This window comes from Schistocerca americana, chromosome 1 (assembly GCF_021461395.2).
Source record: "Schistocerca americana isolate TAMUIC-IGC-003095 chromosome 1, iqSchAmer2.1, whole genome shotgun sequence".
Classification (NCBI taxonomy): Eukaryota; Metazoa; Arthropoda; class Insecta; order Orthoptera; family Acrididae; genus Schistocerca; species Schistocerca americana.
The window spans coordinates 752,865,066-752,881,287 of NC_060119.1; the positions used below are offsets into that span (position 1 = coordinate 752,865,066).

General features: G+C 38.9%; 1 protein-coding gene across 2 annotated transcripts in view; it reads left to right on the plus strand.

The window, feature by feature from the left end:
- Positions 1 to 16,222, plus strand: part of LOC124611148 (germinal-center associated nuclear protein) — a 279,556-nt gene that overhangs the window by 107,676 nt on the left and 155,658 nt on the right. For both annotated transcript variants that reach the window (XM_047140221.1, XM_047140218.1), the window contains exon 14: positions 11,783 to 11,894. In XM_047140221.1, coding sequence (XP_046996177.1) covers positions 11,783 to 11,894 — 112 coding nt within the window. The remainder of the gene's footprint in view (positions 1 to 11,782; positions 11,895 to 16,222) is intronic.

Consider the following 16,222-nt stretch of genomic DNA (forward strand, 5'->3'; position numbering starts at 1 on the left):
AAATTTCCCGCTTGTTGATAGCGGTTGCCTTATCATTTGACTATCCAAGCGCAACTCAGTGGCCAGACCCACATTTCCATATGTCATCAATCTTGCGTCATCAACCTTTATTTGTACATCCATTGTATATATTCCTGTACAGGGGAGACTTTTACTTGAAAGTTGCTTGCCCAGCGTCGGCGGATAAATACGATGTTGCAGTGTCTGTGTTGTTCCTAATTACGATGCAGTGGTCCTTTGGAAATGCATGCATGTCTGAAGGAACTTTGCGAAGTAATTTGTAATAACATGGGCCCTGCAAAATCATATTATGTGAAATTATGTCCATGGTGTGCATTTCATTAAAGCTCTCTTACTAATGTTTACTCCAACACTTTCGTTATGTGGTCACTCAATCACTACGAAGTGTTAACTCATGGCAGCAGAAATTAGGCAACTCACTCTTCTCAGGTATTCAGTGGTCAAGCATGTCATCTAGAACACACTTCACAGACTGCCTTGGGAGCAGCTAAAGTACAAAGAAGTTGCTATTGCAGACATCTGCAAATAAGCTACGGATATCTGAAACAGTGAGTGCTTTTATCCACAAGGCAGCATCTGGGTGATCTCTACCTAAACGCAAGTGGATACCTTATCCACAATTGGAGACAAGTGTGAGAAGCACTAGTTCCCCCACTATTCCAACAGGTTCCTCCTATATACCAACAACAGGAAGTATCAAGTGCTACTCGTTACTACTAGAGACAAACTCTACAGTACATGTTCTTCTCTAACAGGCAGAAAACTTAAGATAAAAGCTATTGATGTATACGTAGGAAAACTCAGTTGTCCTCTCGTGAATGTGTACTGACTTCTCAGAGCCTTACTGCACCAGCATCAAAGTGTCATCCTGTAGTGACTGCAGGGCTTGGTAGTGGTACTACCACAGACTACTCGGCAACATGTACTTTGCGCACGACCAGTGCTGCAGCATTGATTTCTGGTGCTAACTACTAATTACTACTTCTTTGACTGCTTCCTGGTAATGACAAGGTCGACTCTCTGTGCTAAATACTGATGTTTCAGGGCTCTTAGATAAGTTTCTGTTTCAGCATCAGTTTCCCATCATTCTTCCCTAATGTCTGGAAATGCCCCACCTTGGATGGAATTCTTCTGAAACTCGAGCACCCTTGCTACCATTCCCACATTTGCCTAGGCCGTCTGGTTGCTGCTACCACTGTTTTGCACAGACTTGTTATTGCCCCGCAGTGGCCTTGACCGTGAGCGCAACACTTTCGCTCCAGATGTTCCACTTCCTGCCAACCGTGCATTGTGTCTGCTGATACCATGTCCGCCTGTTGCCTTAGAGTTATTACTTAATAAAATTTCTTTCATAGCAGCCAAGATAGGTGAAAACGTCCAGAATGCTGTAGACGATGACGACAAGTTGATGCCATGTTTCTTGACTTCAGGACACAGTTCCACACAGTCATTCAATGAACAAGATATGAGCTTGCCGAATATCAGATCAGATTTGTGATTGGATTCAGGACTTCCCTTGCAGGACGAAATTGTCAGATGTAAATGTAATTTAATTTCAGGAGTACCCGAAGGAACTGTGATAGGACCATTTGCGGGTGCGCCCACCCACCCACCGACACACACACACACACACACACACACACACACACACACACACACACACACACACACACACAATCTAGCAGATAACACTGGAAGATCCTTGAGGCTGTTAGCAGGTAAAGCGGTTATCTATAAGGAGATAGGAAGTCCAGAAGACTGTAGTGAATTGCAGGAAGATCTGCATAGGGTCAGTGATTGGTGCAGCACCTGGCAGTTGACCCTGAACATATATAAATTTAATATGTTGCACATACGTAGAAGAAGAAATCAGGTACTGTGCAATTATGCTCTTAATCACAAATTGCGGGAAAGAGTAACTACTGTAAAGTACCTAGGGACGACCTGAAGTGGAATGACCGCATGAAGTGAAGTGTAGGAAAAACGGGTGCCAAGCTAAGATTCATTGAAAGACTCGTAAGGAAATATAACTCGTCCACAAAAGTGGCTTACAAAACTCTTATTCAACCAATTCTTGAATATTGATCACGAGTCTGGGATCCATACCAGGTTGGATTAATAGAAGAGGTGGAGTTAATCCAGTGAAGAGTGACACATTTTGTTGCAGGAGTTTAGTCGGGATGAGAGCATTACAGAGATCTCAACAAACTCCAGTGGCATATGCTACAAGAGAGGCATTATGCACCAGAGAGAGGTTTGTTGTTGAAATTCTGAGAGTGTATGTTATAAGAAGAGTCAGGCAAGACATTTTTTCCTCCCATGTATATCTGGCAAAATGTTCATGATGAGAAAATCGGAGAAATTAGTGTCAATGAGAGGTTTACCAACTGCTGTCCTTCGCATTCATCATTCACGAGTTGAGCAGAGAAGAAGATAATAGGTAGTTGCACCAAAGTGTCCTCTGCCTCCCACTGAAAGGTAGCTTGCAGAATATGAGTGTAGATAATGTGTAACATTCCCACAAACCTTGATAACTAATGGAATTTGTTGTGCCATCTACAGAACAAGACTCTGAATACATCATTTTCTATCTTACTACAAGAATTCATGAAGATTCACTAGAGTGATTGGTTCCTAGCCACATTATTCCAAGTAGTACAACTGATCTACCCTGCTGTTCAGATAAAAGGAATTTTGCAAGCCTATTATATGTCACTGTTTCTGAATATCTGTTGTGTTTTTTCAGTCCAAGTTTTAGCCTGGTGAATACGAAAACTGACTTTTTGGAAGATGTTGAAAATTATAAGACTCCGATTTAAACAAACACTCAAACTGCTTGTCCAGCTTTTGACTGTAGCTGTCCAACTCCACTTACTCGTTACTTCAACAAAAAGATCCTTTCATGCCTTATTAAAACATCATATAGCCTCCTCCAGCTTGCACCACCCCTTACAGTAGTCTTGGATGTGTAGAATGAGCATTGCTGTATCCACCATTCACAGGCTGATGGAAGGGTGTCTTTCCTTGACACATAATATATATATTCTGCTCCGAGCTGCCAGAGATGGCAGTCATGTGTACGTGAGGTATGCTTACTTTTGTGAATAAATATTTGTTTCCTTTTCTGAAGAAGGCTTTGGCCAAAAGGTAATGTGTAAGTGTCTTTTTGTGGTGCTTGTCTCAGCTTAAAATGTCATCTTACCGGTATATTGTTAATATATGTAACAACTTTTCATTATATAACTGGGAACCTTCATGTGTAGGAGTGAAAAATGGTGTCTTGCATGCACACACACACACACACACACACACACACACACACACACACACACTGTAATATTGAAGGATTGAGCAATAAAATTAGCTAACTACTTATTTCTGCTGTTGAGTTTTGTTTATTTATTTATTTAGATTTTTTTGCTTGGAGTCATCAGTATAATGGTTTTTGCAAACTTGAAACGCATTTATGTCTTAGTATTAAAGGCAGCAATGAAACACATTTAATAGCACTTGTCAAAATTCATTACAATCTTTAGACTTACCAGAACAATAGAATTCCTTAACTTACCATGAACTAGAATTCCATATTTTCTAAAAACACTTGAAACATCTTATGTCTCACTCTTTAATTTTACAATACATCAGTGGGCTCTTTATTTTTATTGCTTCAAACTTCATAAGTGAATAACAAGCACCTTTCAATTAAGAATTTTTTTTAGTTTTGATTGGATAATTTTTTTTTTACTAGTTTTCAGGGACTCTTGACAGCTTATTATACCATATTAGCTTATTAATTCATAGGCTCCAATAAGTCATTTTTAATTTAGTTATTTGTCTGAAGTTGTTATTTTCGACATGGTGTTGTGGTCATTTCATTACTTCAGTTTCTGGGAATTTATGGAGATAGAAAGAATGTATAGTGAAGTATTTGTATTGTATGAATACTTCATGACAAGAATCTTTGTAACGCAGTCCATGTACAATCCTTAACCCTTTTTTTGTAGTAGCTGTAGTCTGTTGAGGTGTATATCTGCAGTACAACTCCATATTTGTATGTACAGCCTGTGACAATAAAGTTCGGTGAATAGTCCTGTAACATTAACGTAGATGAACAATGAACTACAGTGACCTTACTGTCCGAAATAGTCACCTCCCATAACTATGGACTGCTGAGCTCTGTGATACATGTCCTGGAAACTTTGCATGACGTCTTCCTTTGGGATCGTGTTCAAAAGCCTCATCGTGTTTCATTGGATGTTAGAAATATCGTAAAATCTCTTCCCTTTCAAAGTGAGTTTGAGTCGAGGGAATAGGAAGAAGTCAGGATGACTGTGATCCAGCGAGTATAGTGGATGTTCAAGTTGCACCACTCCCTTTTTTGCCTGGAACTGGTTGACGATATTGGCTGTGTGAGCGAACATTGTTGTGAACAAAAAACGAGGAACCTTATTGTGCGTACTAGGGTCGTACCCTGCATAGACGTTGCATGAAACGGGTCAAAATTTCAACGTACCATCAGCATTCAGTGTTATTCCCTCAGGTAGAAATTTGCTGCGGATAATGCCTTGACTATCAAAACAGGTGATGAACATTGTTTTGATACATGATTTTTCGGCTTTCATCTTTTTCTGACAAGGTGATGTTGGAGAACACCATTCCATGCTTCGCTGTTTCGTTTCAGGGTCCTACAGGAGGCACCATGTTTCATCCTCGGTGACAATATGGTTGAAGAAATTGGATGTCGCATCCATCCTTTTGACAGAATACTGTGAAGCCTTGAAATGTGCCTCCTTCTGATCATCAGTCAAGTGATGTGGCACAAGATAACACATTTCCCTCTTCCCTAACTCTTGGGTAAGGATTTGTTTCACAGATTCACGGTTAATCTGCAGCTCATCCACAATCATGCACACAGTTAATTAACGTTTGTGATTAATGTTCTCACTTTCTCACTGTGTTTGTCACTGACAATGGTCGCCAGTCGTCCGCTGTGGGGATTGTCAGAAACACTTTCCCGGCCTCCTCAAAAATGGGCCAACCACTCATACACACACTTCATGGACAGTGCTTGATCCCGGTAAACACGTACCAGCATTGCATGTGTTTCCTTCAGTGTCTTGCTAAGCTGAAAACAAAGCTTTAAATTGATCCTCTGCTCGCTCATTGTCCTGTTCTCAGTTCAGAACCAATGCACTAAACAAGCGCTTCGTCCAACAGGTCTAACATGGAACACACACAATGCTCAACTGAACTACAGTGCGAGCAGGTTGTCAGCATCAGCTGCTATGCAGGTGCAGCATTGTGTCGCCAGTGTGGCCTGATCGACCATTATGATTTCATGCACCGAACTTTGTCAGAGGTTGTAGTAGCCAAGATAAGTATAGATTGTCCCATAATATAAATTTTTCGGGGTGTGAGTGGGCACCATTTATGACCGCTGGCTAAGAAGATTCAGGCCATTGCTGACTTTGTTAACACAGCATTAACGTGGTTAATCAATTGAAGGTTTGAGTACTGATGGACACCTAGAGCGTTGTACTTCCTCTGCTATTATCTCGCATACCTCATTTATGCCTGTATGGTGTGAGCTACCAGTTGCAAATGTCAGTACCTGGAATTTGCTTACACTGACCTTTACTCCTTGTGCAGAGAAGTATGTTCTTAACTCTAATAAACAATTAGTTGCTGAAAATTACAGTTTCTCAGTCTTTTCCATAGAATAAAACTAATGGGTCAACAGCATACCTTACAACATTCAAGTTAAAGGGGGGTGTACAGCATCATTAATACATGCTAGAAAAAGGAGAGGCCCAAGAATTGAGCCTTGAGGGACTGCCTGTGTCACTGTTTCAGTTGAGGATTAGAAATGTCAGTTTCATATGTAAATTTGGCACAACATTACCAATTCATCAGGTACGTGGCTAGAAGTTTCTCTGATGCATTGTTGACTATTGGAGAGAGAGAGAGAGAGAGAGAGAGAGAGAGAGAGAGAGAGAGAGAGAGAGAGAGAGAGACCCCCATGGTTTTCTGAATCATAAGTTATTCTCAAGTCTAGAAGTATAATGGCTGTGTGCCTACCATGTTCTATAGTTCTATATTACTGTATACTTCATGGAAGAAACTGCTAACAGCAGTAGCTGCTGTTGAGTTTTTCCTAAATCCATGTTATGATTCAGTAAGTGTTTCATGTCTTGACAAAAAGCCTGTGAATTGTGATAGGAAAACTGAAGGTGGGGATTAGCAATATTGGTCTGTTAAGATAGAAACTTCTTCTTTACTTCCCTTCTTACGAACTGGCTGAATTACACATATTTTTCAGGCCCATGGATATACGTTTTCATTAATACTCCAATTGACAAGATAGGTAAGGGGTTTGGTTATTTCACTGGCACATTTCTTTAACACCACACTTGAGATACCATCCTATTCAGATGAATGCTTGTTGTTTAGCTTTTGTATTGTGTTAAATATCTCCTGTTTTTGTGAGTTGTGTTTTATTGGTCTCATAACATACATAATCTAAGTCAGTTGATTCAGGCACTGTCAGATACTGTTGATTCAACTCCATAAATCTGAACCCTATACAATCTGTGATATTATTCGATGTGTCAGCCTGTAGATCTATAATGTATATAAATAGATTGGTGCTAATCAGAATTCGCTTCTTCTCAGTTACTTTAATTGCTTTGGTACAGCAGACAGCAGACATGTATCAACTGACAGTAGTGATCCGAGTAATGACAATTGACACTTTGGTAGTGAAATTGTCTTTTACTTTTCCATTGACTTTTGCATATTGGAGCCTGAATCTGTTACTCTTATGTTGGAACTTTCTGTATTTGTGAGATTACAAGAATTTAATAAATGTTAGGTTCATATAAATTATACTACAGGAATTTGCAACAATATTTAGCTCTCAAACTGTGCCAAGATCTGTGAGGCCTGCTATTGCCCTGGAAAGTCTATTGAGATAATATAACACATCAGTATTTAGTAAGCTGTACGTTCCAATAACTTTATGTTTAGCTAATCCACTTTAATGACTGTTTATGTGGACTACAATACCTGCCATTTCAATTGTTCCTTCATTAGTGCATTGTTCAACAAATATAATTATTTTAAATGTTATCTGTTCATTGACAAATATTGCCAACCCATCCCCTTTTTGTTTTTGCCTGCAGTAACTATGTGCCAATATATGACCATCTAACTGGTGATAATTAATTTCATTGACTGTCAGACTATGTTCTGTTATTACTAAAAGGTGTGGTACACATCCACATATTCTTGTGGCAAATATAAAATGTTTATAGTTTGGAGTATATGGGAGTAGTTAATAAAGTTAATGAGTGAAAAGCTGAATATTCTGGGAGACAACTTTGATATGAGCAGCAGATGTTTACAGCACTCATGATATGTATGGAAAATACAGCTTATTCATTAATAAAGTTATTTTCCCAAATAAATTACTCAAATTACATGAAAAGTTGAATTCTTTAATTGAATAATATCGTTTTTCCACTAGTGTATTAAATAACAACACACACACACACACACACACACACACACACACACACAAGTATGCAGGGTGCTCTTTCAGACACTGCAGTGTTTGTGTGTGATGCCTTTAGTACAGCAACATCGAGACCTCCATTATACAACATTGTATTTTCTTCTGTGTTTACGATTTGAACTTGTCCTCGATACTATGTATCACAGTTTACTACTACTTTGGTTATGGATTTGGTTCTATATTTATGGCATGAATATATTATCTAGCACAACTAATGCTTGCCGTAGTAGTGTGCTCTTTATATAGCTGTATTGCACTGAACAGTGCACTCCACAGATTCACTGCTGCTGTATGTGATTTTGAATTTCTGTTACTATTGTGCTCGATGGTAAACTGGTGTTGAGAGTGGTTCTTTTGTGGTCTGTTTCAAGCCAGACCCACGATTGTTTAGTTTGTGCAGAAAACAGTTGGAATTGCAACAGAAATTAGACAGCCAACAGGAACAAATTCTGCAGCCAACTACTGTGGGAACTACAACATCCAGCCATATCACAACTTGTGTCTTTCATTAATTTCAGTGAACGGAGGAAAGTTGGAAGCAGAAGAAAATTGGAAGTCTATTTTGTCAGTTCATCCTTCATTGCAGACAAGTTGTGTTACTGATCCTGTTTGCCAAAATTCTGTGTTATTGTCTTAAAATAGGAAGTTTTATATTTAGTTCAAAAGTTATGTCAACATTTGAAACAGCATCTTATAGTAATCATCTTCATCATCAATATCAACAGCAATATTAGTTTCTTCTGTGAGCTCATTGCTCTGTATTCTGGCATTGTAGACCAAACTAGTAAGTAAGTTACTTCATAAATTGCCCCCCTCCCCCTTTTCCAAATGCTGGTAGACTTGGAGACAAGAACATGGTAGCCAGTAAAGAAAATATAGGAAAACAATTAAGTGTAGTTGCATGAGTAGGACTAATAGTCGCGTATACATGTCCTGTAAACTGACTTTTTCCACACCATTTTGATAAAAGCATTGTTCAAATTATCTGTGGATTATGTTAATAATCATCTAACATGTAGAGGGCAAAGTCAGTCTCTTGCATAATTAATGCATGCAGGTCATGGCCCCAGTACATTGCCGAGCACCATAGGTTGCCTAAATTGTGCCCCAACTGATACAAAAAGCATTACAGTATGACACAGAATGCATTGCTTTTCACAAATTTAGCGACTTGGTCAGTGTCTGTCTGGGTTAGTGAGTGTCAATAATATGGCACAACAGGATACTAGTGACTGTCACATTGGTCCCAGCAGCCAATTGAATTCCACGTGAATAGCTGAACAAGCTAGTCATCAACAATCTTGACTTGAAATTGCAGGTGACCAAGGCAACTGCTAAGTCACTGATTAGCATGGCTGCATAACAGTGCATTGGCCCCACCTGTTCTGCATTTTCAGTGTCAGGTTTTCACGTGTAGTGTATAGATGATACCACTGAGGACCGCCTCACACTGTGAGGTGGATTGTGGAGTATGGATGTAGATGTAGATCATCAAAGCAAGCTACGAATTTGTAGACTTCCTGTAGTGTGTTTGCCAATGTCAACTAATATTCATAGTTTGGATTCATTTACCGTTTTCGTTTTTATAGTTGATGATCAAGTATCATTAGTGCCTTTCATTAATCCAGTCAGTGATCTAGTCCAGTTGTGTCTGGACTGCTAACAGTTGTTTGAACCTCTGTGAGGTTGTACAAAAAATGTTGAAGTACATATTTTATTTAAGTTGTTGTACAGTCATGTTTCTGGTGAGCATATCTAGTACTGTTCACAGTATAACAATATTATGAAAAGGATAGATCGCTGTTCACCACTTAGAGCAGTTGTTGAGTTGCATATAGACACAATGAAAAGACAACCAACAGAAGCACCCCCCCCCCCCCCCCCCCCCACACACACACACACACACACACACACACACGGCTACTATCTCTAGAGCCACTGTGGAAACTCTTTGTAATATGAGGGATGTTTAAAAATTTTGTCCGTCTGATCAAGAGAAAAAATATTTAAGGCATTTCCTACACTGACACATTTGTTTAGTTTGCTCCTCACTGTGAAGATGACACATTATGTTGCAGACAGGCAACAGGCACTATGAAAAGACAATTACCCCTTCTCCTTTTCCACTCCCTGTCCTCCCCCCCCCCCCCCCCCCCTGCACCCCCCAGCCTCCCAACGCTGTGCATGGCAACTTTGTCCTGCCACCTAGTCCCTGCATACAGTGTTGACTCCTCTTCCCCCATCAACACCTTTTCCACTCCACTCCCGATTGCTGGTTCCACTCAACACAACAGTTGCATTCTGGCCGGAGCACTCGGAGATAGCAGCCATGTTTGTGAGATGTGCTTGCTTGTGTGAATTTCTACATCTTTTCTTTTCTGAAGAAGACTTTGGCCAAAAGCTCAGTTTGTAACAGTCTTTTCATTGTGCCTGTCTGTAACTTGACATGTCACCTTTACCATGAGTAGCAGTCTATTCTTTTCATAATATTGTTAATATTCTAACCTGGACTTTCCACTGTTGAAAACCTTTGTTTGTTGAATATCGTTAGTGGTAACACTGGTTCCCGTCAGATCACCGAAGTTAAGTGCTGTCGGGCTTGGCTAGCACTTGCATGTATGACTATCCAGTCTGTCAAGTGCAGTTTGCAACCAGGGTGCACTCAGCCCTTGTGAGACAAACTGAGGAGCTACTTGACTGAGAAGTAGCGGCTCCGGTCACGAAAACTGACAATAGCTGGGAGAGCAGTGTGCTGACCACATGCCCCTTCATGTCTGCATTCAGTGATATCTGTCGGCTGAGGATGACCTGGCTGTCGGTCAGTACTGTTAGGATCTTCCAAGACTTGCTTGGACAAAGTGGAGTTGCTCATCGTACATTGTCTGACAAAGACCATGTTTCCATTTCATCAGGCAACAGTGGCTCAGTTTCACATGCATTCAAGAGCGAGTGAGGTGGCGCAATGGTTAGCACTCTGGACTCGCATTCGAGAGGACGACGGTTAAATCCTGTGTCCAACCATCCTGATTTAGGTTTTCCGTGATTTCCCTAAATCATTTCGGCAAATGCCAGGATGTTTCCTTTGACAGGGCAAGGCCGACTTCCTTACTCATCTTTCCCTAATCCGATGAGACCGATAACCTTGCTGTTTGGTCCCTCCCTCCCCCCCCCCCCACCCCCACAAAAAAAAAAATCAATCCATCCCAACTCAAATGCATTCAAGTGTGGGAAATACATAAAGAAATAATGTTTGTTTATTATTTTTCAATATATTCATCATGTAAATCCAGACATACGGTCCAATGTTTCTCCAACTTTTTAATACCTTCCGTGATTTAAGATTTATCTAACTGTACAAAATAAGCCTCAATCTCAGCTTCAGCATTTTTTCCAAACTTTCATCCACTCAGCCATAATCTCAGGTTTGGATGCCAACAGAAATTGCTGACAGCCAAGTCCAGTGAGTGCATTGAATGTGGAATCAGTTCAAGTGGAAGGTGATTTAGTTTTGTGGCAGTGATCAGAGAGGTGTGTTAGGCTTTGTTATTCTAATACAATATGAGGCACTTGAAAAAACCCTTCACTTTAAAAACTCTACAACTGAGAATGTACATGTCATTATATACTTCCATTAATATATAATAAATGAGCAGTGACATAGCTTATAAGTAAAATTTCCACTGCAATAATCTCATGATTTGAGCACATAGATAAGAAATGTCCTATAGATCATTATCCCAATTTTATTTGAGCATTCTATTGTTACTATGGTTTGAAGTCTACATTAAATTGTTTATATTCCTATAACTGTCTGGCTATGCCAGTTCAAAGGTAGGAAGAAGACATTGACACATCATCTCCAATAGACCCATGCATAGTACTGTGGTGTCCAAACCGACCCTTGGGTTGAGGGCAACTTTATGTTATTGCTTAATGAGAAGGAAGGCAATTTCATACCACATCCATTAGGACCATGCCCAGTAAAGCTATGTGATGTTCAAACCGTACTACTGGTTGAGGACAGCTTTACAATGTTATTTTGTGTAATAGTGACATGCAGCCTTTTTTGTCAGCAAACAGTAGCTGCAAGTAATACGTCATCAATTGCAAGACAGTGTAAAAAAGAATACTTGGCAACTAAATTGAAGACAGCAGTGAATGAAAATAGTTTATTTATTTACTTTTCAGAGAATGCTGTGTTGTTGTTGTGCAAGAGGAGCATGTGAAAGCTGTAGAAAGGAACAGAAACGAAATGTTACTTCAGAAACGGCAGAGGCTGGTGGAAGAAGCTGCAGAATCAGTAAGTAGCTTTGTGTGTGTTGTATAGAAGCTGACAGAATGCAATTTTTGTGAAGCTCGCTTCTGTTGTGGAGCAAAACTTGTTCAGTGCTTTTGGTATTATTTTCTATAGTGACTAACTGTAGACTGCTCTTCTCTCACTGTGGTTTGCAAAAGGAATTTTCCTCATATGAAAAGAATATAAATAAAATCACAGATTCTCAACTCGTTTCTGTTAGATTACAGATAGTTTCACAAATATCACCTATTTTCATTCTCTAACAATATTTATTCTTTGTTCATAAGTAATAAACTCCTATCTTCTTGTTGTGTAATTAGTGTTAACTTGTTGTTACATCACAGAATGTCTAACAACAACAGAAATCTTTGAAAGAATAAATCCATTGTTACAAAGGAAAATTTCCAGCTAACATGATGATGAAAGTGATGAATGAAATGCACTTAATAGAAAATATCTACTTCAGTTTTAATTTCTATGTTTTTAAAAAAGTATTTGTGAATCTAGAGACTTAAGTAACAGTTAATTCATATTATGTGTTTTACAGTTATAATTTCTTCTGTAAGCTGAATGGCAATACACCTCCACAGAAGTTATACTCCCCACAATTTGCATTTCCTGTGAATATTTAGTTTAAGGAAGGAGGACAGTGGTATGTACTGTATTTTGAGCTTTCATTTAATTGAAAGGTTCAGAAAATATTGATCCAGTATTCCATGTCATACAAGATGAGACAGTTAGTAGATTCTGTTGCACAAATGGGTATCGATGTTATAAGGACAAGGATGTGACATGTTTATTTCTAGATATTAACAGTTGCCACAGATTTATGAGAATAATCTTTTAAATCAGAATAGTTAAAGAGACAAAAAAGTGACAAAACATTTGTCTTTTGAGAGCAAAGGTAATATTCGCTTTTGGAACAGTATTTTGTTATTCTGTGTAAGAGACTACACACCCATCTGTTCAGGCCCTCCTGACAGAGACGTGTGCAATGATTGTCCAAAGAGATTGCAGATGCTATCAGAGATCAATGAATGTTACAACAACATTAGGTGCCACAGCTCTACTGACATTCTGATTTTATTCATAAGATTACAGGCATAATCATGTTAAGCAGTGGAAAAAAGAATGTTGGGAACAATATATTTCTTATGTGGAAGCACATACCACACCTTCCCAAGTGTGGGCCAAATTACGGCATATTAGTGACTGTCAATACACTAACAGACACCAAGGAAACCAAAACGAAGGAGAAATTATCACAAATTTCTCAGACATTATTGAACTTCTAGTAATATACTATCAAAAATATCTGTGTTGTATAAATACTAATTTAACCTTGTTCAACATAATCTCTTAATCGAACATAATATCCTGTCTTTTAATTCAAAAGAATGGAAACCTACCAAGCCACCATTACAGTTTGTGAACTAAAAGCAATGTAGAGATACATTCCCAAAACCACACAACATACATAATTAAGTGCTTCAATTCCTGGATGAAAATAATAATAAAAAATTGTCCCATATAAAGGAGAGAGAGTATTGTAATACCTATATCAAAACCGGACGAGATGCAAGAAACAGAAATAGCTACCAACCAATCAATCTAATAACTAATTTGGATAGATGTTAGTAAGGGTGTTAAGAACCTAGAAATCTCTCACCATGATTCCAAAATGGATTCTGAAGATCCTGAACTGCCACTGACCATTTCATACAGTTAGAATCTGTTATTAGTGATACCTTCATGCACTGCTGTTATTTGATCACAGAATTTTTGATTTACAAAAGGCATATGATACAGTGTAGTGGCCTCATATTTTATCAGCACTGCATAACTGATGTTTCTAAGGAAATTTGCCCATCCCTCTACAAAATTCATCTCCTAGGTTGTTTAGAGTCAGGGTGGAAATGACTCAGTAAACAATATGTGCAGGAAAATTAAGTTCCAGTGGGATCAGTTTTGAGCATCATACATTTTGCAATTGCAATAAATGAAATAGTAAATGCAGTGGGATCTGTCACACTAGTGTTATATGTCAATGATCTTTGTTTATATTATAGCTCCATACCCTTTTGCATACCATAATGCCAATTCCAGATAGCAATTCAGAAGACAAAACTGTGAATACTGCTTTTCACCAACTAAAGAATGTGTTGTTCACTTTTGAAAAATATGATCCATCCATAGTCATCTAAAACTACACTTAAAAACCCAACTGCTGGAAATAATGGCCCAGTATCATTTTCTAAGCCTTCTTTTTAATAATACTGCGATATCCAAAGCCTTTCTTTGGATGCCAAGTCAAGTCAGCATTTCAGGTAGTGAATTGGCTGAAAAACTAACCAAAGAAGCAATAGGTGTGGAAACACCAGAACTAGACCTTCGAAATGCTGACTTACAGATCCATGAGAAGCTGCATCATGAAGAAATGGGAAAAAGAATAGCAAAATAATACACAAACCAATGAGCAATGAACACTCAAAAACACCAAGGTCTGGCATATGTCTCTACAAAACTGAAAAAGAGAAGCTATTGCCTATGGCCTTATGCTCTCTCCACATTGACACACAAAAATCACTCATTAATTTATACTATGGCAAGAACAACTCCGACAGGGTGTCTGTAGATCTGCCCTAACAGTTCAGCACAGCCTCAAAGACGTGACATTAGTTGAACCTAGGAAACCCCCTATCGTATATTGTAGCAGATGACATAACAGCCAAAGCTGTGCACTACACTTTCTGTGAAGGAAAGATTTCAAGTCGGCCCCATTAAATACTGGCCTAGGGAATGTGGATGGGCAGCGAGGCCTTTCGCCACTGGTCTAACTTCTGAGGTGCCACAGATCCATTTTGTGTGTCTGAACCTGACATGAATGACCAAACTGTTTTCTGTTTCTATTCCGGAACCTGTGTAGCAGCTCTGCCATTTTTGTCACAGCTCCAAAAATCGCACAACCACTTAAGTCGTGACATCAGTCAGAACTGGAGAACACCTAATCCTTGTTTCTAGTGTTTGGTGTTACACTCAAGCCATGTACTTCACTTCCTTTTAAGGAGTGGGTACTATAAAAAGCGTTAAAGTCACCACTGTTAAATGTTGGCTTATATAGAGGCAGCGGATTGTGATGCTTCTCATCACAGGCATCAGTCAGTCCTTTCTTCATTCTTGAATTTGAATTTTGAAATATCTTCCTGTAGTTATTATTTCAAAATAGTAGTGAGTGATTTTGGTTGTGTTACATGGATAATTAGCTTGTACATACAATATTTATTTAACAATTGGTATGTCTTAGCTCTATAGCTGTAAGCAGTGAGCATTAATTTCCAGATCATAATTACAAGTACCATTACAGGGAGAGGCAATCTTATGGAGAATAGAGATAGTTCTCAAGTTGAATGTGCTTCTTTGCCTTGTCTCTTAAAACCAAATTACATGTATATCTCCAAACATTTATTATTGTGTTGTGGTGATGCCAGAGCAAAGTGATAGTTGTTGAGGTGAATGTTTGAGGAAGAGACATAAACAGAAGGAGGGACTCAGCTTTTTAAGTTAGACAAAGAGGGATAGTTAGGTTTCTGAATTGAATTTTTACTTACTGCTACAATAAGTAACTGTATTGTTGTCAGATGATATGCTTGCAGTATGGAAGAGAATGCCAACTGCAAAACTTTTTCTAGGACAGTGACTGACATGTGGCAAGTGAAAAAAGAAATTTATTTATTGAAGATAAGTCAGGAGACTATGCACATTTAAGGGACAAGATACCAGGTATGGTATAGAATTTTACAAGAGGACGATGTAAAGACAAAAATCAAGAGCATGTGGTAAATGGAGAGACATTGCTGTGTGAAAATGGGAGTGGTGGGAAGCTGGAAGACTTTTTTAAAAAGTAGTTAACTGTACAAATGAAAGTAACCATAAATATATTTATGGATGAAGAAAGTAGTAGATGGTTAAAATGAAGACACAAAATGAGCAAAATGAGATGAAACTGTTTAGCAACAGTATCAATTATAATAGGTTATTACTCACCACATAGAGCAGTATTGAGTGGCAGTCACACGTTTAACACACACAGATTTGTACATGCACAACTAACGCACCTGTGTCCTCAGTCATCTCCAGGTGCGGAGGCCTGACTACAGCGAGGTGTGATCCTGACTAGCGTGAGTAATGGGAGGTACAGAAGAGGTGCAGGCTGAGGGTGGAATAGCAGGATAGGGGTGGGGGAACTTGCTATAATATTGCCTGTATGTCTGTGCAGGAACATGGTGGTGACAGAATGCAAGCTATTAGGTGCAGCATCGAGATGCTGCGTA